Raw genomic sequence first — 21,525 nt, forward strand, 5'->3', positions numbered from 1 at the left:
TCCATTTTAACACCGACTGACCTTCAGACCAGCTGATGGGCCCAGTCGTTCTGTCCTCAGGTCCAGACTAACCTACCTGCAGACCACAGTGTTGTTGCTTTCATGGGGTTTTTAGACAAAGGGAACAGGAAGTGAAATATTATGACCATTGGCGATTTGATTCATTTGGAGGGCACAAAATTCTGCTGCAGGGAAAAAAAGTATTTTGACAGCTGGTGAGCTCTGAAGAAACACTTCCTGAGGGTTGGTTGTTTTATGCACCAATAAAAGTAAACCGCCACAGTGTTTTGAGAATGTTTGATTGAAGCAGCGAGAGGAGACAGTAGATGAGGGACATCTTAAACCCCGTGGCCCCCAGGTCAGGTTTTCTTACACTGAGTGTCATTTTTGCTCCCAGGAGCCAGAGAGGAGGTTCCATCTGCTGACCAGCCCTCCTCCCACCTCCTCACTGACGACTGGCTCCCGACTGGCAGCGTGAGGAGGAGCAGCAGCGGAGTAGCATCCAGGGAGCGTCAGGTCCTCCTCCAGCCCGAGGGGAGGCGTCCGGAGCACGGAGGAGACGGCAGCGATCTGTGGAACCTGGAGAGAGCCGTGGAGGAGCTGGAGCTGAAGGTGCTCCGGCTGGAGGAGAAACTCAGCAACACTTCTGCAGAGAGAGAGGCGGCGGCCGGCGGCGTGGAAGCCAAACTGCAGGCGGAGGTGAAGTGGCTGAAGAGAGGGCTGGAGGAACATCTGAGGGTGTTCAAGAACGTCTTCAGTAATGCTGAAGTGCTGGCGGGATCTGACGCCACGCTGGAGCTCGATAAACTGTGGCAGCTGGTGAAGGACAAAGACGGGAAGAAAGAGAAGAAGAAGCGAGGAGGCGGAAACCATCGAAGCAGGAGGGAGTCATCAGGTGAGGTCGACTAAATAGCTGTTTCCAGCTGAGCAGCTGCAGCAAGTCTCTCAGTCTGAGTAGTCCTTGCCGAGGTCCAGGTGTTTTTTCTGGTTCCAGTCTCAATCAACAGACTCCTGACCCTGCTTTTCTCTCCAGGTGTTGCTCCTGTCCCGTCCAGCCTATCAGAGGCCGGATCCCCCCTGAGCGTCTCGACCGGCGTCATCGTGTTAGAAGCATCTCTGAACCGGGGTCAGTTTTTCTCCGACGCCGGCACCTTCACGGCTCCCGTGAGCGGGATCTACCTGTTCGTCCTCACCTTGGACCTGAGGCCGGGCCCCGCCCACGTGGTCCTGAGGAGGGGGTCTGGCGGGGGTCTGGCGTCTGTACACCGACAGGAGGCGGTGGAGCCGGGACCGGTCACCGGCGTGGGCCTCCTGCAGCTGAGCGAGGGGGAGGAGGTGCGGCTGGAACTGAAGGGAGGTGCGTGGGCGGAGTCAGAGGACAATGTGTTCACCGTGCTGCTGCTCCACCGGACCACCTGAGGGCGCTGTGGACCAATCAGCTGACAGCTGGAGGAAAGACGCTGATCAGAGACTCTGGGAGGGGCGGAGTCAGAATTTGTTTTAAAAATGAGAATTTAACATTCGCTGGATTCCAGCCGGTGGAGGCGTTAATCCAAAGCCCCTTACAGTATCACCGAGGTTTACTTGTGTTGCGTCCGGAGGGATTCAAACCCTCAAACCACCAGTCAGTTCTGATAAATCTGGGAACTGCAGGTCAGAGTCTGAGCTCCACAAACGTCTCAGGCTGGACCTCCAACTCGACAACAAGAAGAGGTCAAAAACACGCAAACCGAGATGAAACTGACCTTCAAGTGAAGACCCAAATTAAAGCAGGAGTTTCAGTGTCTTTGTGTTCAAACACAGCGCTGGAGCGAGGAAGTTAGCAGCCTAGCTTAGCATAAAGACTAGAAGCAGGTGGAAACAGCTAGCCTGGTGCAAACTACTAAAACACACCGACAAACCGTTGTTCGAACTGTAAGCTAACGCAGCAGTTTGTGGTTTTAGTGGGAGTTACTTTGATGCCCTGAACATCAAGCAGCATTTCCGTCATTGTTGGTTTGGTTTTCAGTCACTGCACCAACATGAAAACACTTCCAGCATGCAACTTCCCCTGAAACCACAAACTGAGGTTTAATCTGTACACTAACAGCAAAGCAGAGCAACACGTTAGTGATCTTGGTTGGTGGATGTTTTGCCACGGGGCAGAGCCAGGTTAGCGGTTTCCAGCCTTTATGCTAAGCTAGGCTAACCACGTCCTGACTCCTGCTCCAAAAACCCAAAGCAATGACGTTATTTAGTGAATCTCCAATCTGCTAACTTACAAAAAGAACCGTTACCACGATTAGTCACCAGTGCTCCTCAGTAAACCGCACAGACCGCTGCCCAGAGAAGTGGACCCACAATGCCTCGCTCTACTTGCAACACAACAAGCTTTCAGCCATCAAGAGTATTTGATTGATCCGGTTACTCAGCTCTGACAGGATGTGCCGTCGACCCTGCTGTGTCACTTTAACATTCTTTATCTTCAGAAAAAACCTGACCACAGACGTTTTCTGTGTGAAGAGGGGAAAAGGACAAAGTAGAAAGGTTCAAGTCTTTACGTCCTCTGTCTTTGAAGGGATTCTTTTTACTTTGCATACTGAAAATATTTTGTAAAGTCGCCTGTATCTGTAATGTTTGTAAAGTACCAGTATCGTTACGTAAACACACACAGAGCAGAATATATTTATCTAACAGCTGAGCCGCATGTTGGAGCAGAAGGTGAATGTGTTTATCTAAAGAGTCACCAGGCTGTAACTTAAAACAGTTTGTATGATGTTACAACACTGCAAACACACACGAGATTTATTTCCTGCTTTCTCTTATTTTTTCAGGGGTTTATGACGCATTAAACTCATATTATTATTATTTTATTTTGGGCGTCTACTGTTTTAATGTTAAAAACATTATCATACTGTCTATTGCTGCAGCACCTCTGGTAACCCTCTGACTCTGAAAAGTGAAGCCAACGCTGAAGTAACAAACCTGCATTCTCCTTTTCCTTTAGTGTTACAGTAACGTCAACAAGCAGGAACCTCCTGGTCTGTCGTAAACCTGCGTCCTCTCCAGCAGCCAGCAGGGGGCGACTCCAGCGGCTGCAGAAAGAAACTGTTTCCACTTGTCAGCTGATTTATTACCTCAGTAAACACTTTCCTGATGAGTTTATGGTCTCAGTCGCTAGTTTCAAGTCTTCTTCAACACAGCATGATGTTCATTTAGTAAATTATGGTCCCATTTAGAGGAACAGAGACCAGGAAGCAGGGGAGGCTTTAGGGCGGGGCTACCTTGTGGTTGACAAGTCGCTACCATGGTGACCAGTCAATCAGGATAGAGGCGACTCGTATCCGCTGCTGACAAAGCTTATTAGGAGGCGGCTGTAAATTCTGGTAAGTACATTTTGTTTAGAAATTTAGCATCCCAGCATTTTGGATGAACCTCGCTAACCAAGCTAGCTAGCGTAAAAACCAAGATGGCGACGGCCGCAATGCCAAGCTCGAACTACAAGTCCATCCATACAGTAACACAGAGTTAATGTTTTTGGGAATGGGTTTCATTCACTTTCTGAAATCAAACATCCTATCAGATGGGGGACGCTGGTGTCGGTTTACGGTTCAGTGATGTGAAAAAGGTTTGAGAACCACCTCCTTCGCCGACACAGACAACCAGTGCGAGCCAATCAGAGGCAGAGTTGCCGAAAATCTGGTGGAGAAAAAAAATATTGCAGCTGGCACAGCGCTGGCAGCACGCCATCATCAAAACAACTTGTGCCGTTTTCGCCGTTTTAAATCAGCCGATTTGATGCTGGGAGTATTGGTGGGCGCCATCTTCATTATTGCACAATACCCGGGAGCTTTGCCGTCTCTCGCTTTGGAACACAGGGTCTTTTTCGCCATTTGGTGGTGAGCTACATAAACATCCAATGACGGGTGTCGAATGAAAGGCCTGTTCGGATCGATTGATGCGTTTTAAAGATAACTCCCAATAAAGATCAACATTTAAAGAGTAAATATTGCCAAAATATGGACAGTCGCCTGGTGTACTCTGAAAATAACTGTTATATTTTAGTTGGTTTTCATCAAATTTACAGTTACAATTGCGTTCTAGGTGTATTAGGATATTCAGTTGCATTATCATCTATCTTATGATGGTTTATTGCATTAAAATATATAATATATTTTTCATCTCCATTTAGTCTGTAATGGTAAAATAAACATGTTAATTTACAATGGATTTATATTCCTTAGCTTTTCCTGGAAAAGGGTGACCAACAGGTGTGATTCTGTGTTGGACAGGACACTTTGCCTTTTTGTCACTGTACTTATCGTCCATGTGTTAGGTTTTTTCTTTTAAGCCAGAGCAGTTCGATTCTCTGAGCACCACGGGTGTCTTTTCCTAAGTCCTTATGAGGTGAAGATGTGAAGGTGGATACCTTCACATCTTCACCTCGAGGCATTTTTCCATCAAGGAAAAGTTGTTAGGAAAGGACACACGGCAAAGAATCTGAGCGCAGCTCTGGTGTAAGAAGTCAGTCTTGCAGTTACAACCAGACTTTTCAGATGAGGGCTGACTGGCGAGCTTTTCAGGATTACACCGGCACCACACGCAGGTACTCAGCACCACCTAGCGAACATTCACTGGTAGTTAATTTGTGAAGTTGTAGTCTTCCAGAATTTACATTTTCTTCATTTAGCTGATGCTTTTATCCAAAGCAACTTACAATTGCTGTGTATGTCAGAGGTCGCACGCCTCTGGACCAACGAGGGGTTAAGTGTCTTGCTCAGGGACACAATGGTGGACGGGTCGCAGTGCCTCATCAACACCGCAGGCTCAACAGCTACCAAAAGCTACTTTCCTACTAAAATAAGAATCAAGACAAAGACACAATGAACCTTTAAACATTTTAATCATCGTATCATCTCTGTTAAGTCTACAGTGTAGAAAAATAAGCATCAAAAATATACCCAAAAACAAAAAAACAAAATTAAATCTGGCGAAGCAAAAAGTCAAAAACACAAGTTCGACATGGTGAAAAAATAACTTCTCTTCACTTGAATCATCATCATCATCACTGTGAACTCAGGTCTGGTCTGAAAAACGTCAGAGATAAATTAAATTTATTTTGAAAAGAAGACTTCCTGCCAGGTGAGAGGTTGAATTTTGGTTTGGAGCGACGAAATGATCGAATCCTGTTCAGCTCCTCCGAGCTTTAAGCGTAATCTGCAGAGCGACGGCAGGTGAAAGGACTCAGACTTCAGACCAGACTTGGGTTTGTTTGCTTTAGCTCACCTAGAGCACCAGGCGGGCGGGGTCAGCCCCGGGTTCTTGGCAGTATAGGAAAGATCAACTCTGCAGAAGTCACATTCCTTCATCATCTAAAGTACAAAAACGAGCTCCTACGTGTAAAGAAGCGTCTCCCTGAACAACGGGAGAGATGTCAAAAGGAAACCGGCAACGAGCACATGAAAGAAATCTATCGTCAACACTTCTGAAGTGCACTAAAGTAGAGTTACATGCAGTCGAGTCGCTGCACTAAAACAGATCTGCATATATATCATGATTACGATAGAAGTACACCGACGTCGAGCGAATCTCTCAAGGCTATGATACGTCATGCTAAATATTAGCTGCAACTCTGTCAAAATAAAAGCTTTGTTAATAATCTAAATGCGCTCTGAGAAGACAGAAATCAGCCTCGTGTACAATATAAGAAGGCTCCACATCCCAAACAAGGCGGCTAACTGCCTTTAGAAAATTAGATCAGGTCTATAGGAGAGAGTATATTCATGTTAGGCAGGTAGAATAGATTCATCTACGCACAACTCCTAGCCTACAAAAATAAATAGAGTAATAAGTAGAGTAGATTTATATTCAAACGAGAGACCAACTCCTTCAAAAGCTCCTCTTCTCCTTCCTGTCGTGTCTCCGCTGTCCTTCATTTCCTGTTGAGGTTTGCGCAGCTGCCGTCTGTTCACTAACACTCTGCTCCCGGCCGCCTATTCTCCTTTTCCCACCTGCTGTCAGATTCAACCCTCCGAGGCTGAAGAGACTCGTCGATCATCTGCGTCGATCGTCTTGTTTTGTTTGTGTTTATTTTTTACAGATAAACCGCGCAAAAGCTCTCTTGCTTCCAGCTTCACTGATGTGAAGCAGTGGATTTGTGTTTGTGTTTAGACTGTTGGTCAGATGAAATCACTGTTTGACCCCTAATGAAACGTTCAGCACTTTGTTAGTGACGCAGCGATCCGGGGCTTTGATCGCAGAGCGAGGGCGAGCCCTGATCCGATTCTTCGGTCAAATGAATAAGCTGTATTCCCTCACTGGGAGTCATTCTTTAATGTGCACGGAAACGTCGAGCTTGACTTGAACATTTCTTCTTTGCTTTGTAAAACAAAAAGTGTTCCGGTTTACAGGCAGTACCTGCAAAACTGAATTCAAAGATCGGCTAGTCCAGCCGCTATTTGAGTCTGTGCATCTTTAGAAATGATCACGAAGCAACTTCATTATAAAAACACTGAAACATGCTTTCAAAATAAAAGCTGGCACATTTAAAATAGAAACAGGGTGTTGTGTGTAGATTTTAAACTCTAAACAAACAAACAAAAAAGTAGAGCTGATCGTTTTATCTTTGAGGAAGCGGTTCGAGCATCTTCTGTCGGCGCTGACCCGGTAAGACGCACATCAAGACCGCAGACTCTTTTCATGAATTATCAAATTAATCGTTTGGTTTGAAGAATGTCAGAAAATGAGGATCACGACGTCCTCAAACACGAGAGGCGACCGACAGTCCAAAACCCAAACGCACTCCGTTCATCATCACGTAAGAAACTGAACCTGGAAGATCAGCCGAGTTAAATACTGAGCCGTAAATAAATGTGTTTATGTTGATCTGACACCGGTGGATAAAGTGAGTAATAAGAGCTCCCGACTAATTTATTGATTACCGGTCTCAGTTTTCTGAACAGACAGCAGGTTAGCAGGTCGCCGTCCCGCCCGGGTCAGAATCACCTCTGCATCAGTGCAGGTGCGTCTGTGTGGCTGCGGCTTGTCGTGTCTCCCGCCTGATGATCGGAGCCAATCAGAGAGTTTTATCCACCAACGTGTTGGCACATTTAAATACAGAGACGTCACGTTCCGTCTGTCTGGATCCTCGCCGTGGAGCTCGTGGCGACGGATACGAGACTTGTGGAACAGAAGAAAAGCTTTAAAATGAAAGGGGGGGGGGGGGGGGGTCTGATCAGCTGGCCGGGCGGAACCGAGCCACGTAGGCGCCACAGGACAGGCAGTAGGGACGGGACGGCCGCGGGAAGCTGCTGGCAGAGCGAGCAGAGCTGGGGGTCCCTGCGGGGCCGGGCCGGGGGGGGCTGGCGGAGGCGAGCGGTGCGGGGGTCCCAGGAGGAGCTGGGTCGGACGGTCCTGTAGTCCGTGTCACGGCGCCAGTCGCTCTCAGGGGGCATGTCCAGGCGGAGCGGCTGCGGGGGGCCGAGGTGCTGCGGAGCGTTGCGGGCAGCGATGGTTGCCGGTAGTGACCGTTAGAGGCGGTGTTGGCTGAGCGGCGAGGGTGAGACAGGGTGGCGTACAGATTCTGTGGAGCCGGCAGGGGGGCCGGACCGGAGGAGACTCTGGGCCTGGGGAGGGAGGCGGTGTTGGAGGGAGGCGGGGCTCGGCGAGGAGCCCGGGGCAGAGTGCCGTAACTCAGCGCGACGCTGTGGAGGCTTTGACCTGAGACAGCCGGACGCCGGTCAGACACAACCAGAAACTGCTGCTGGACACCTGAGGAGGAGGAGGAGGAGCAGGAGGAGGAGCAGGAGCAGGAGGAGCAGCAGGAGGAAGAGCAGGAGGAGGAGGAGCAGCAGGAGGAGGAGCAGCAGGAGGAGGAGGATCAGGAGGAGGAGGATCAGGAGGAGGAGGAGGAGGAGCAGGAAGAGGAGCAGGAGGAGGAAGAGCAGGAGGAGGAGGAGGAGGAGCAGGAGGAGGAGGAGGAGCAGGAGGAGCAGCAGGAGGAGGAGGAGCAGCAGGAGGAAGAGCAGGAGGAGGAGGAGGAGCAGGAGGATCAGCAGGAGGATCAGGATGAGCAGAAGGAGCAGCAGGAGGAGGAGGAGCAGCAGGAGGAAGAGCAGGAGGAGGAGGAGGAGGAGCAGGAGGATCAGCAGGAGGATCAGGATGAGCAGAGGAGGAAGAGCAGGAGGATCAGGATGAGCAGAAGGAGGAAGAGCAGGAGGAAGAGGAGCAGCAGGAGGAAGAGCAGGAGGAGGAGGAGCAGCAGGAGGATCAGCAGGAGGATCAGGATGAGCAGAAGGAGCAGCAGGAGGAGGAGGAGCAGCAGGAGGAGGAGCAGCAGGAGGAGCAGCAGGAGGAAGAGCAGGAGGAGGAGGAGCAGAAGGATCAGCAGGAGGAGGAGCAGGAGGAGCAGCAGGAGGAGGATCAGGATGAGCAGAAGGAGCAGCAGCAGGAGGAGGATCAGCAGGAGGAGGATGAGCAGCAGGAGCAGAAGAAAGAGCAGGAGGAGCAGAAGAAGGAGCAGGAGGAGCAGGAAAAGAAGGAGGAGGAGGAAAAGGAGGAGGAGAAACAATTAGAGCACAAAGCTGTAAAGTGAACATGTTGACATTTAGAGAAACTGAATTTCAGTTGGCAGGTGGGAGGAAACAAATGAATCTCTTGAATCAGACCACGCGAGCTAAATGTTTGAATGACCTGCCCACAGGCGTTCAGGTCACCACGACATGCTGCTGTAGCGGTTTGCTAACCCACAACACCGCTCACGTTATCGAGCTATTGTCGTGTCGTATGATTTCTCCGCCTTTATGATGCAGAGAAATATCACGAGTTAATGCTGGAAACGAACTCAGTGACAGAAACGCATTTTATTTTACTGGACCCTAGAGGCACATGAGTGATTATTTTAAACATATGAAATAAAGATAAATAAGATTTTAGAATAAAACATAACGCACGGTATTAAAAGATTTTTCCCTCCTGCGCTGAATTTTAGTTGATCCTGAATACTTATTTCTGGTGGACCATAATAATAATAAGTCTGAGACATTGTTAGATAAACAGATCCTAACATGAAGTCTGAGCACACAGGAGAACATTCCTTCTGGATAAATGATCCATTTACTTTCCCTCGGATTTTAAAACTCCTGCTGCGGAATGATGGAATGAATAATCAATGAACAGATAAAAGAAAAAGGAGAAACTGTTTGGCTGGTGGAGAGCGGAGGCGGAGGGCCGGCAGGTTACCTGAGAGTCCCCAGGATGAGAGGCCCGAGCTCGGGGGCCGTGATGCTGCGAGGGGGGGTGCGGCGGAGGAGGTGCAGGAGCTGAGGGGCCGTGGTGTCGGGGTTGGTGGTGGTGGGAGTGATCTGTAATGAGGGAGGTGGAGGAGGAGGAAGGGAGGTGCAGGGAGGAGGTGCTGGGGCGACGGAGGAGGAGGAGGAGGAGGAGTGAAGGTCGGCATGTCTGAGGGGGGGCCTGGACACAGAGGGGTCCTTCAGGGTGAAGAGGAGGACAGATCAAAGAAAGAACGGGATAATGAGGAGGAGAGGAAAACATGGAGGAAGATGGAGGAGGAGGTGCGACAGAGAGGAGTGAGAGGGACAAAGAAAGAAACAAGAGGAAGGAAAAAAAGGGTCGAATATGAGATCAAGCAGAAGAAAAGGAGAATGGAAAAGAAAAAAGAGGGGAGGGGGTAAAAAATGAAACGAGTTAACATGATGGAGGGAACACCGTGAAAAATGACTGGATGAAATAAAACTCAATTAAAAGTCAGACATGTGATCAATGTTGGAGCTCTTGCATCTCTGAGATGCAAGTTCATTTGTCTAGGAATGAAAAAAAGGTGACTGAGCACACCTGTTAGCAAGCAGCTGCTAATCCAGCTTCAGAGCAACGGGACACTTCAGGAAACACTTCACCAGTTAATAACTCATTTCTCCAGGACACTGAACCTCCTCCTGCAGCAGAGCTCACTTTAGTTTCCAGGTGCAGAACGTGGAATCACGACGTTACCTTCTACAGCCGGCGAGAGGAAATATTTTTATATATTTGTTGTACCTTTATTTTACCAGGCAAGTAAATTAAGAACAACAGCCTGGCAGGAGACAGGAGGCCTCCTGTGGGAAAATGGTACAGGGAAGATTAAGGATGCAGCGAATCCACCGAAATTAAATGGCCAAAAATAGCAACAACTTAAAAAATAAATAAATAAAAAAGCACTTCTGGTGTTCGGCCCAATAAGGCAAAAGACAGAATAAATTTTACCGAACAATTATGTTTTGATGTGTCGGCGGTGTGGAAGCATTTCAGCACATCGGCTCCATCTGTGGCTGATTTCTTAGAAAAGAACCGCTTTGAGTGTTTCTGTCTCTCCTTTCTGAGAAGGAGATGAAGCTGGCCGCACCTACATTTGGAGTGCACACGTATTCAGCCTTTACAGTAAGTGAAGCGGCCCAGAGCGAGCTGACAGGCAGGTTAGAGAGTCCTGCCTGAAGAGAGGCTGTGAAGTCTTCATGTTACAACATTATTTATCAAACCGGGTCGGACTGGATGGATTTAGCGCGAGGAGGAAACGCATGTGACAACGTCCGGTTTTCAAAATAAGACGTCTGTACAGGATTGGATTATATATTCACAGAAAGTATAAAACATATTACATGTGTCCATTAAAAGTAAACGCATGTAATTTACTTTACCGGGCCCCCTCGGGCCCCCGCGGGCCGGGCCCTGGACCCCCCCCCCCCCCCCCGGGCCCCCCGCCATAGTCTGTCCACATCCTGTGGGAAACACTGAGGAAAAAACACTTTTCTTTCTCAACACTTTAAAATGCTTCCACACTGCCGACATGTCAAAACATAATTGTTCAGTAAAATCTTCTGACTTATTAGGCCGAACACCGAAAGTGCTTTTTTTTGGCTACTTTCGGACGGTTCATTTCGGTGGCCGAACATTCGGTGCGTCCCTGGAACGCGCTGTGTAACAGCAGCAACGTCTCAGGTACAAAACACAGGTGAGCTGACCTTTTATACTGAAGGGAAACGAATGATGTACAGGTGATTCAATATAGAGACGCCCCTCTCGTGCAGAGACTCCTTTCACTTTAGCCGTGAAGGGAATGGCTATACGGCGATAAGCTGTTCCTTCAGATAACCACTGACTGCAGGTCAGACTCCGAAGAGGACGTTTTCAGTTTAATGCCGCAGCCATGCGAGCTTGAATGTTTCAGCTGCAGACACAATCTGCCCGGCTCACCCTGCGGCTGAGGGGAAACATCAGGCTTCGGTGGGGCCGCGAGGATTCGACGGTGATATCTGGAGTCAAAGCTCAGCTGTCGGTTCACATCAGGCAGCGAAGCGCCGAGGTTAAAAGCTTAAGGGGAGAACTAAATCAGCGATCAATCTTTAATGCGCCGGCCTGAGGCGAATCCTGAGGGCTGAATACAAGATGGCTCAACGCCAGCGGCAACAGAGAGGAGGAAGCAGCAGCAGGTTCAGGGGCGGTAAAGGGGTTTTACAGAATGATGCAACATTCTTTAATGTCGTGCCATTTTAAATGTATTTATTTAAGTTCCTCTGTGTTCGTTGGTTAAGAAAGAGGTTCTTTAAGGAACCCAAATGACGCTAATTAGTTAGACAGGGTGTCTCCGTCACAATAAAATCATGAAGCTAAATTTAATAATATAAACTGGCTGAACACGGATCCACATGTTTTCAACACTTTAAAGATCTGTGAAACAACTTAAAGGACGTTTCCTTCAGAGAACTTTGTAGTTTAGCACTAACTGCAGTGAAAAGTGTAAAATATATATACTTTAAATTAATTAAATCAAATAAAATACTGCTCTATCCTAACCTCGTCTTTCAGTCAGTCTGATGCGTTCACAGGCACTTCTCCTGACGACCAAGTGCTAACTTAATGTTAAAATGTGATCAGGCTGTTAGTGAGTGGACAGTAAGTACATTTACTCAAGTTAAGAACAAATTTGAGGTACTTGTATTTTACTTGAGTAATTTCTTCTCCTCGTCCATCTCAGACGGAGATATTGTACTGTACACACAAAACACATGAAGAGTTTATAAAAAAGGATGTTTTCTCATAAATTACAGCTGACGCCATTAGCTGATTGAATTAATTGGCAAAATTTAGATGATCGTTTTTTATATTACATCAGCAACCAAACAAACAGAAGCATCATAGTACTTTTCACTGTTAAATACTTGAGTATTTTTAAATGCAGGTACTTTTATAGTTAAATTGAAGACTTCTACCTTTAGTGGAGTGATTTCAAGAAGGATATCTGTACTTTCACTCAGGTACAGGATTTGCGTACTTTGTCCACCACTGGTTAATCTTAAAGTACAGCTCGGTTATTAGCTGTAGAGGTGACATGTGATGGACAAGAGGAAATCCTGACCTGTGGGTAGCACTACATGAAAAATCACCACCACATGTTTGTGAATATCTGAACCAACGGCTGTCCGGACGTTTCAGTCTCCGGCAGAGAGCGTGACAGACTGATCACAGCGCGGATTACTAAAGCTGTATTACTGCTGACACGCAGTGCTGATGTCTAAATTATTATTATAAGCTGTAATGTCAAGATTTGTGTTTGCCTTTCTGACCAGTCTCATTACAGTCACACTGGCTGCAGTTACATCGTGCAAACACAAGGTGGCAGCACGCCGTTAAGGAAAACTCCCAGTGGAGGGAGGTGATGATGTGTGTGTGTGTGTGTGTGTGTGTGTGTGTGTGTGTGTGTGTGTGAGACTTACGCAGCTGTGGGAGGGGCCAGGTTTTGGGGTCGAGACCCGATGACGGTTCCACTCAGGCTGCGGGCGATGCGTCGCAGGTTTTCTGCGCTGTAGCTCTCGTCTTCACCTGACGGCTGCTGCACGGAGGACAGAGGAGGAGTTAAGTTCACGGGGTAGCGCTTCACACGCTCGGTAATAACGTCTTTAAAGTTAAGTAAGCACCTTCAAAATCACACGGAAATTCTTGGAAGTCAAAATTTGGTAGTTAGGATATAATAATGCTGAAGTTCCAAACACTCTCGTTTTGTTTGACCATAAAACTGTACGGATGTTTGATGCTGCACCTTGTTGTTACCTGGAAACACCTGTGGTACTTTCTGTGTAGTGACACCCAATCAGGGCTGCAAAGATTATCTGAATTCCCCGAAAGCTGTACAGTTTTATAAAGCCGCTGAAAAGACACAGAACTCGTGTTTTCACACCAGCAGGTGCGGCGCATGTAGAGGAGGCTTAATGACGTAGCCTATCGTAAAGACGAAACCACCTGATGGCATCTGCACCGGTGTGTTCTTGTCGCTTTACCTGGTCTGCGCTTGTTAAATATCCACCGTGTCTTGTTATAGATCGCATCTATGCAAAAAGTCTATGTGTGGCAAACACTGAGCTGCAGCACATCTGCCTTCAAGTTTTTACAGTGTAACATTACTGCACAGCTGTCCAACTGTATACTTTGTACACATACTTTACTTTTTCAAGACACTCGTTTCCCTCCAGGTTAAATTTATTCATCCATAAAAACATGGAAATTGGAGTCATAAAAAGTTTATTCCGATTAAGTCACTAATTTATAGCAAAACAAGATGATTTGAATGTATATTATTCTTTCTGTTGAAATATTGAGATCAAAAAATATAGACTCTGGATTTTGATTTAGGAAACTTTTGAAATAACTATGAACTAATGTTGGTAAAAATGATTACCTCCACTCCTCCTCACCAGGTCACCAGGTGTTTGAGTGAGAGAGGAGGACTGAAACTAATTAGTGATCGTATTGTAAGATTATCTGAAGAGTTTAAGTTTATAGGTTCTGTTGAAAGTCAACCACGGAGAATTTGTTTTTGTTTTTTCTGAATAATAAATCTTGTATTTGAACAAAACGGAAGGATCTCACAATCCTCGTCCAAAAAAAGGCGTCTGAGGAACAATAAAATAATTGAAAGAGACGCCAGGTGCTCAGTAAAAACAAAACCTCTTTCCATTATTCTAATTAATGTCCAAACACCTGCCGCCTACATTACCACAATGCAACTCTTCCTCTGACAGGCTAGAAGTGGCTAATGAAGCCTGCAGCAGAGCTCTTGTATCTCATATCTTTCCAACACCACATTTCTTTCAGTTTCAAACTCATCAGCTGACGCACAACATTTGGATCGTCTGGCTGGAACCCAGTCCGCTTAATCAGGTCAGTATCAGATCAAATCTGTGTGTTAACCATAAAATGTTTAATAGTCAGTCAGTCGGTACCTTATGAACAGGTGCAACCGGTGTTCTGTAGGCGAATCGCTCGATCTCAGCCGTCGGCGTTTTGGACCGTCCAGATCCTGACAGCATTCTCCTCACACCTACACACACACACATATATATATATTAAGAACAGCAGGTGCAGTACTAACTCTGTCTGTTTCTGCAGAACCAAGGGGAGACAAGTGCTTTTCCACTCACCTGTTTTTATTACACATCTCCAGTTCGTGCATAAAAACACCTCAATAGAAGCCTTTGAACTGAGTTTTAAACTACGCTGCATTGGAGAGATATAAATCTAACCGTCACCATGTCAGTATTGACTAAGTTTCACCTACGTGTACGAAAACTCTGTGGTACGTGTATCATGTCCAGACGCACAAAAAAGCCTCTTGGAGCGATGCCCGACACCGAACAGGAAGTCAGCCGTTTTGGATTTAATGGTCATTTTTGTCGATTTACACACTCTGTACTTTAACCAACTCCTCCTAGGGAATTAGTCCGATCGACTTTGAATTTTCGCTGTGCCTTCTAAAGGCATTGACGATTAAAAGTTGTACAAACGGTTATTACCAGTCGACCAGTTTGCCCGTGGCGTTCTGTCAAAAATCGATGATTTGCCGTGAAACAGGAAGTTGTTAAAACTTCAGTGTACATCCTCATATCTGCATCAAATTTTATATGTATAATAAGAGTCCCGTCCTGAACACATCCATATGCCAATATCCACTCCAGGTCATAGCGCCACCTGCTGGCAACAGGAAATGATACGTTTTACACTGTAATGTACTACTCCTAGCAGGATGGCCATATCAACTTCAAAACTTTCCCTTAACACGTTGACAATGCCATGTTGTAAAACTTGTGAGTTTTTGGTTAACGGTGTGGCGGTGGCTTCGCCAAGACACAGGAAGTTGTTGTAACTTGACCGTCCAATCTAAGATCTGTACCAAATTTTACACGTTTGATAAGAGTCCCGCCCTGAACACATATACATGCCGATATTCAGTTATAGTCATAGCGCCAAGTGCTATGCGGCGCCACAAAGGGGACACAGGAAGTGACGATTAACACCTTCGTGCAGTGTCCGAAGCACGTTGCAAATTCACAGCCGCACATCTGCAACGCGGTCGCCTCACACCTCGACGCGCTACACATGCAAGGGCCCGCCCAACGCTGCTTGTTTTTTAACATGGTATCAATTTGAGACAGAAAATAAAAGCCTGCCCTCTAATCTAGACTTTTGATGGAAATAACACTCTGGAGCTGAAGTGTTTAGTCTTGTTGACGGCAGCTTAACGTCGATCAGGAGTACGGCCAAGAAGAAACAGCTGGAGTCGATTTTGTTTTATCATCCATATGTCTACAGGTTCTTCTTTTACCTCGACGTTTTTGGCTCTTGCCTCTGACTGTGCAGTTCCTACCTGGCTTGTTGCTGACTGGCTGAGGACTGACTCCACGGCTGCCCGGTGCAGGCTGGGAGCCAGCAGACTGGCCTGGTACAGAGAGTCCAGCTCCGACAGCTCCTCGTCGGGCGCCGCCGCTCCGTCGCCTTCTGTTGCGTTCTGGGAGTCGTAGTATCGGTTGACGTTTTCTGCCCAGCACTCCACAGGCAGGGCAGATCTGAAGTCCTGGCTGGGGGGCGGCGAGGAGGGCAGACCGGGCCGGCTTGCAGGAGGCGGGAGGGTGTTGGAAGGGGGGTCTGGGGAGTAAAGGTGCGAGCTGACTGGCAGGTCTACAGGAGAATCAACAACATCAGGTCGGTCCAGGTGTAAGCAGGACCAGTTCCTGGCTGGGTAGGTGGAATGGGGCGGGGATGGTCTGGAGACGGGGTTAGACGCAGGGGGCGTGGCCTGTGGGTGTCTTGTGTAATATGGCTCCTCCTCCATCTGAGGACGCCTGTCGCAGGTGCCAACAGGCGACGGGGTTCGGGGGTATGGCTTGGGTGGGGCCTGTGCTGAGATGGAGACAGGAGGCGTTCTGGCCCACTGGGGGGATGGTCCGGCTCCTCAGGTGGAGGGGGTGGGGCCAAGTCGCCTAGTGGGCTCTGCTCCCAGGTGTCCACGCACAGAGCAGGGAGGGACCTGGTGTTGGTTAGGGGTTTCCTGATGTGAGAGCTGCTGTCCTGCCTCGGTGAAGCTATAAGGGCCCCGGCACTGGAGGCGGGGTCAGACACTGAATTCATTTTGGGAGGGAGGGGCTTAACAAGGCAGGGAGAGAGAGGCGGGATCTGCTGGTCCTTACAGGCAGCTGATTGGTCGCCCTGTCTCTCTGTCAGAAGTATTTGGAGCGAGAGAGGCTTTTCACTGCAGAGAGAGAGAGAGAGAGAGAGAGAGAGAGAGAGAGAGAGAGAGAGAGAGAGAGAGAGAGAGAGAGATTAGGACCTGTGTGTGTGTGTGTGTGTGTGTGTGTGTGTGTGTATATAAGTGTGTGTGTATATAAGTGTGTGTGTGTATAAGTGTGTGTTGGCCTGCAGCATGTGAACAGATGGTGTCGTTTGAGAGCTCTGGCTAAACACAGGGTGTGTGTGTGTGTGTGTGTGTGTGTGTGTGTGTGTGTGTGTGTGTGTGTTTCCTGGGGAGTGCCGACGATCTCTCACCATGTTTCACCCTCCGAATTAGCTGCTTGTCACGACAACACTTCTGTTGTCTCTAAAGCGCTGCTAGCGCCCCCCGGAGGCCGCGGTCTTCATTACAGTCAGATTGTGAAAGTGTTGCACAGAACAAACAACACAGCTCTTCTTTAAACGTGTTTAGTTTTGAATTAGTTCTGCAAACTAATTTCCTTACGGGGACAAATAAAGAGATTTTACGTAGCGTCGGTGCTACTACGGCTAAACTAACTACACGTCGGGGCTACAGAGGTTCCCCGTGGAGACTATTACCCCCGTTCAAGTTAGCGGAGGGCTAAACTGGTAGTTAGCTGGCTCGGCCGGCAGCGGTCAACGCAGTGGACAAGAATAAATGTGTGGCCACGTGCGTAGACTCTCCACACAAGTATAAATCAGGCTTATTATTCAATTTTGTATTTCAAATAGGGCTGGACAATAAAATAATAAAGAGCCATGACAATATAACAAATGTTCAATAAATATTCAACAAATTTTTTAGTTTATTCACTTGAATCATACGAATAAGGACTTAATTTTTTATTAGGATGTTTATTTTGTTGAGGACAAAGGACTGAAAAAAGCTTTTACTTAATTTTACTCATGCATATTTGTTGACAAAGATTTTATCAGAATTGTTTTGAATGTTCTGCCTGATTTGTGAACTGATCCACTGTTTGGCATCAAGGGTTTGTTCTGACCATAAAGAAAAGGTTAAACCACAATTAACCATTAAGTTTCTTCAACTTTCACACAGGAGCAAAAATCAGCCTTTAAACTCAAAACAAATAACGATTTGATACTTATCGTGATAATTATCGATAATTTTTATCGTGATAAAGTTTTTGTCCAGCCCTAATTCTAAATAAACTTTATAACATTAAAAATCAACCTCCTCAGGAGTGTCTTGGTGTGTTAGTTTGTTCATTTGTAGTTTTGCATGTTGCCGTTTGTTGTCTGTTGCTGCTCTGAACTGACACCTCAACCTCCTGATCGCTCAACGCGACTGGCTGCAGTCAGACTGCTTCAGTGGTCAGTTGCAGTGATCGGTCGGTGCTGCAAATCTTCTGCAGAGACCAAAACCTGGTCCTGCCTGTGAGTCATCCTCCCCAGCGATTCCAGCTAAAATATTTGACACACTGCGTGACTTCTGGCTGAGCGGACTACAGGTGGTACCTGGGCTGTTCCTGGAGCTGCTGCCCCTCCTCCTGTTGTTGCTGCGGCGGCTGTCTGCCTGCCTCTGAGTGCTGCTGCTGCTGCTGCTGCTGCTGCTGCTGCTGCTGCTGCTGCAGTTGCATGCGTTGCTGCAGGCTGCGGGCTCTCCTCATGCAGCGCTGCAGCCGGCTGTGACTACTAGCTCCGCCCTCAGCCGCCACCAGCTGCAGTTTGGCTGCAGCCGTGTCACATGTCAACAGAAAATACACAACAGAAAGAAAAGAAAAAAAACAAAGAGGGGAAAGAATAAATAAGGAAAAGGATGCAGAAAATAACTTGTTATGATGATTTCATGCAAAAATCTTACAAAGCAAATATACACCTGACAGAAAATCAAATATCAGACTGCTGACATGATGGTGATGTGTGACTGTGTGTGTATTATGGGAATGGTAGGTATGAGAAATTACAATATTAAAAGAACAACAACTCAGGTTTAGTTCTCAATGATGAAATGGCGAAATTATATTCAGACATCAAACGTTAAATTAACAAAATTACAACCACAAATGTCCGTACTACGTCAAACCGAGCCGTCAAGTTAAAGGATCGTTCCGGATTATAACAGCTTATTGTAGGAGTTTTGTCAGTCATTCAGTAACAACAACACTGACCTCTCCAAGTTAGCGCCGTTGTCTCGATTTCATCCGACTGTCAGACTGTGAACATGCCTGGGTTCGCAGAACTCATCAAGGCCACATCAAGTCGCCAATGATGGCCTAATTAATACTGATGACATGTTTTCATTTAAAACAGGAAACTGTGGGTGTGACAGGTAGAAGCAGCAAAGACCGCCTGCGACAAACTCAACGTACTGATTGTTTTCGTTGTGCGCCTCCCCTCCGGGGTAGTGTTTTAGTGCGAAGAGGTGAAAACTGAGGGCTTTAAAAAACGATGACGCAGGCGCTCACGTTTGGCTTCCTGATTGGCTCTCATCAGTCACGCAAAGCAGAAACACGATGCTGCCGACAGAGTTTTGGTGTTTTTATTAAAATATTTTGAACTTGTACTGCGCATGTCTCCGTTTTTGCTTTGCAACGACTCCCAGCCTGTTTCCCGCCGCCACCGTCTTCTTCGTTCTCCCGTGTTCCTTTCAGAAACAGTTCCACCTCGTCGTCGCTCCACGCAAAGAAATCTCTGCTGTGGTTCTTTCACCATCGCTGCTCTTTGTCTCTAGAAGAACTTTCTTCCATTGTCGAATCTTCTGCAGCTGCGGAGTAGACAATCTGCATCCTGTTTACCCCGGCACGCACATGCCCAGTGCACGTGAGCGGCCACTTCATGTGCGTTTTCAGTCCTTTTAATATAGACGGAGATCAATTCTGATACGCAGTAAAAACGCTGAGTGGATGTAGATACGACGACGAACCTGGTGCTTTGTTTCCACCCCGCGTGATCGCCTGACTGCTTCCTGAACTGATATTTAACGATGTCTCCACGTTCCCAGATAATGACAAGTTAATTATTCCTGACAGAAATGATTGACTAAACTACCAAAACGAGACCCAAGTTGTACTTGAACAGTTTCTGGAAGTGACGCTGCTCCGACGGGCTTTGATTTAGGGGAGAGGAGGTTTCAATGTCTCAATGTTTCGTTCCCTTCGGTTTTGTATATGCGGCGCTTTTCTTTAATCTGTCGATCGATGTTTCGGCACAGTTTTGTATTTTTCTTCTGTTTTGATGGGTTTTTTTGACGGTCAGGTTTTTGTGGGTGAACGACTGAAGAGTTTGTCGTGCTGCTGCAGTGACGGCAGACGATGGTGAATGCTGGACAAGGCAGTGTGTGTGTGTGTGTGTGTGTGTGTGTGTGTGTGTGTGTGTGTGTGTAAGTATGATTGACAGATCAAACGAAATGAGAGAGAGAAATTAGTCTAAATGTTCAGAGAGGAGAAAACACCAGCAGAGTGTGTGTGGAGTGTCGGTCGTTGATGTTCTCAGCCACTGTGCTGCCTCTAGTTTCCATTAGCAACCAAGCAGAGGGTTGGTGGGCGGGGGGGGGGGATGACCTCATTCACAGTGTGTTTATTTTGGAGTGTGTGTGTGGGGGGGGGCAGGTGATGTGGGTGTAAAGTGGAGGAGGCGGGGTCAGGAAGGGAGCAGAGGAGGAGCTTACAGACTGCTTCGTTGACCGCCGACAGCGCAGCGGCGACCTCGCCCGCCTGCTCCAGACGCACCGACTGGTCCAGCAGAAGCTCCGCCTCCGACACGCACCGCTCAAAGCTGTCGCCTTTACCTGCAGGATAAACACACACACACACACACACACTTAGTGATTCTGCTTCACGGATCCTCTAGCAAAACCCTTCTGATGGGTGAGGCCAGAGAGCTGCAGTTTGTTGCTTCATGTCAGGTGACTGCATCAGTACATCCAATGGGACGCCACTTTACTGATTACAGCAACGGTGTTATTTCACACACTGTGTACTTTGAACATTTTAATTAACTCGTTAAATCTAGTCTTGTTCCCGGCCCCAGAGTGCGCTGGAGCACCTAACATTTCACTGGACAGATTTTTGTTTTCGGCGGTCTGTGCTGTCCATAAAACTCACTCGTGGAAGCAGGTGAGAGTGAAAGTTAAGGGTTAAGAGAAAGATGCCGCTGAAGGTTTGAGCGTACGACTCAAAGAGTTAAAGGCCAGAGACGTGTGCAGGAAACGTGCTCCGAAATGCACCTTTATATTTTCTTAACGAAACATACCTCTGAGAATGTGCTCTCAGACTGATGAGGTAGGACGGTAATGACTCCTGACTCAAAGGTTTCTGAATCAGAGATCTGCGTAATCTGCACTCAGTAACAAACAGTGTGATACAATTATAAAGTGAAGAGCAGCCAGCAGCTGGAAACACACACACAGGCTTTATTACTGCATGGGTCATTGTGTCCTTTGTGTGGCGGCTGAGTCGGGCCTTTCAGCTGCTCAATGAGGAACATTCCTGCTGTCCAACACACCTGCTGACCACGCACACACAAACTAACAGCTGAGTGACCCCATCAGTGATGGAAATCTCTCATTTATTGACATTTACTTATTTAAATTGACTTCTAGTGGAGTCCTGATGACTCTGAAAAAGAAGTTTATTCCTGAGTCTACTTTCATTGCACCCTAAGAAGCCACATGTCCCATGATGCATTGTTAATACAAAGATACAACTGAGTGTAATGTGTGTGTGTGTGTGTGTGTACCCTGGATCTGCAGCTGGTCCAGGTCCAGGTACTTGCTGGGGCGCGGGTTAAAGCCGAGCGCCGCCTCCCTCTCCTTCTCCTGCTGTCGCTGCTGCTCCTCCTCCCTCGCTCTCCTCTGCACCTCCTCCTGCAGCTCGTCCAGCTCGCTGCGGCCTGCAGGGGGCGCTGGTCAGCACACACACACACACACACACACACACATAAATCATCACCGTGAACTCCAGCTATGCGCTTGCAAGACGGCCTACACGGGTAGTTTTCACATCACGTTGG

At 47.4% G+C, this 21,525-nt stretch overlaps 1 protein-coding gene and 1 pseudogene across 1 annotated transcript in view; one reads left to right on the plus strand and one right to left on the minus strand.

The window, feature by feature from the left end:
• LOC119912482 (multimerin-2-like) overlaps window positions 1–2,852 on the plus strand; it is a 38,506-nt gene extending 35,654 nt beyond the window's left edge. The window contains 2 exon segments of the mRNA XM_038731690.1: window positions 398–895; window positions 1,034–2,852. Coding sequence (XP_038587618.1) covers window positions 398–895; window positions 1,034–1,419 — 884 coding nt within the window. The 3' untranslated portion in view covers window positions 1,420–2,852.
• Window positions 2,853–6,877: 4,025 nt separating this feature from the next.
• LOC119912176 overlaps window positions 6,878–21,525 on the minus strand; it is a 56,364-nt pseudogene continuing 41,716 nt past the window's right edge.

This window comes from Micropterus salmoides, unplaced genomic scaffold (genome assembly GCF_014851395.1).
Source record: "Micropterus salmoides isolate LMB-PRFRI ecotype aquatic unplaced genomic scaffold, ASM1485139v1 Ms_hic_scaffold_2, whole genome shotgun sequence".
NCBI lineage: Eukaryota > Metazoa > Chordata > Actinopteri > Centrarchiformes > Centrarchidae > Micropterus > Micropterus salmoides.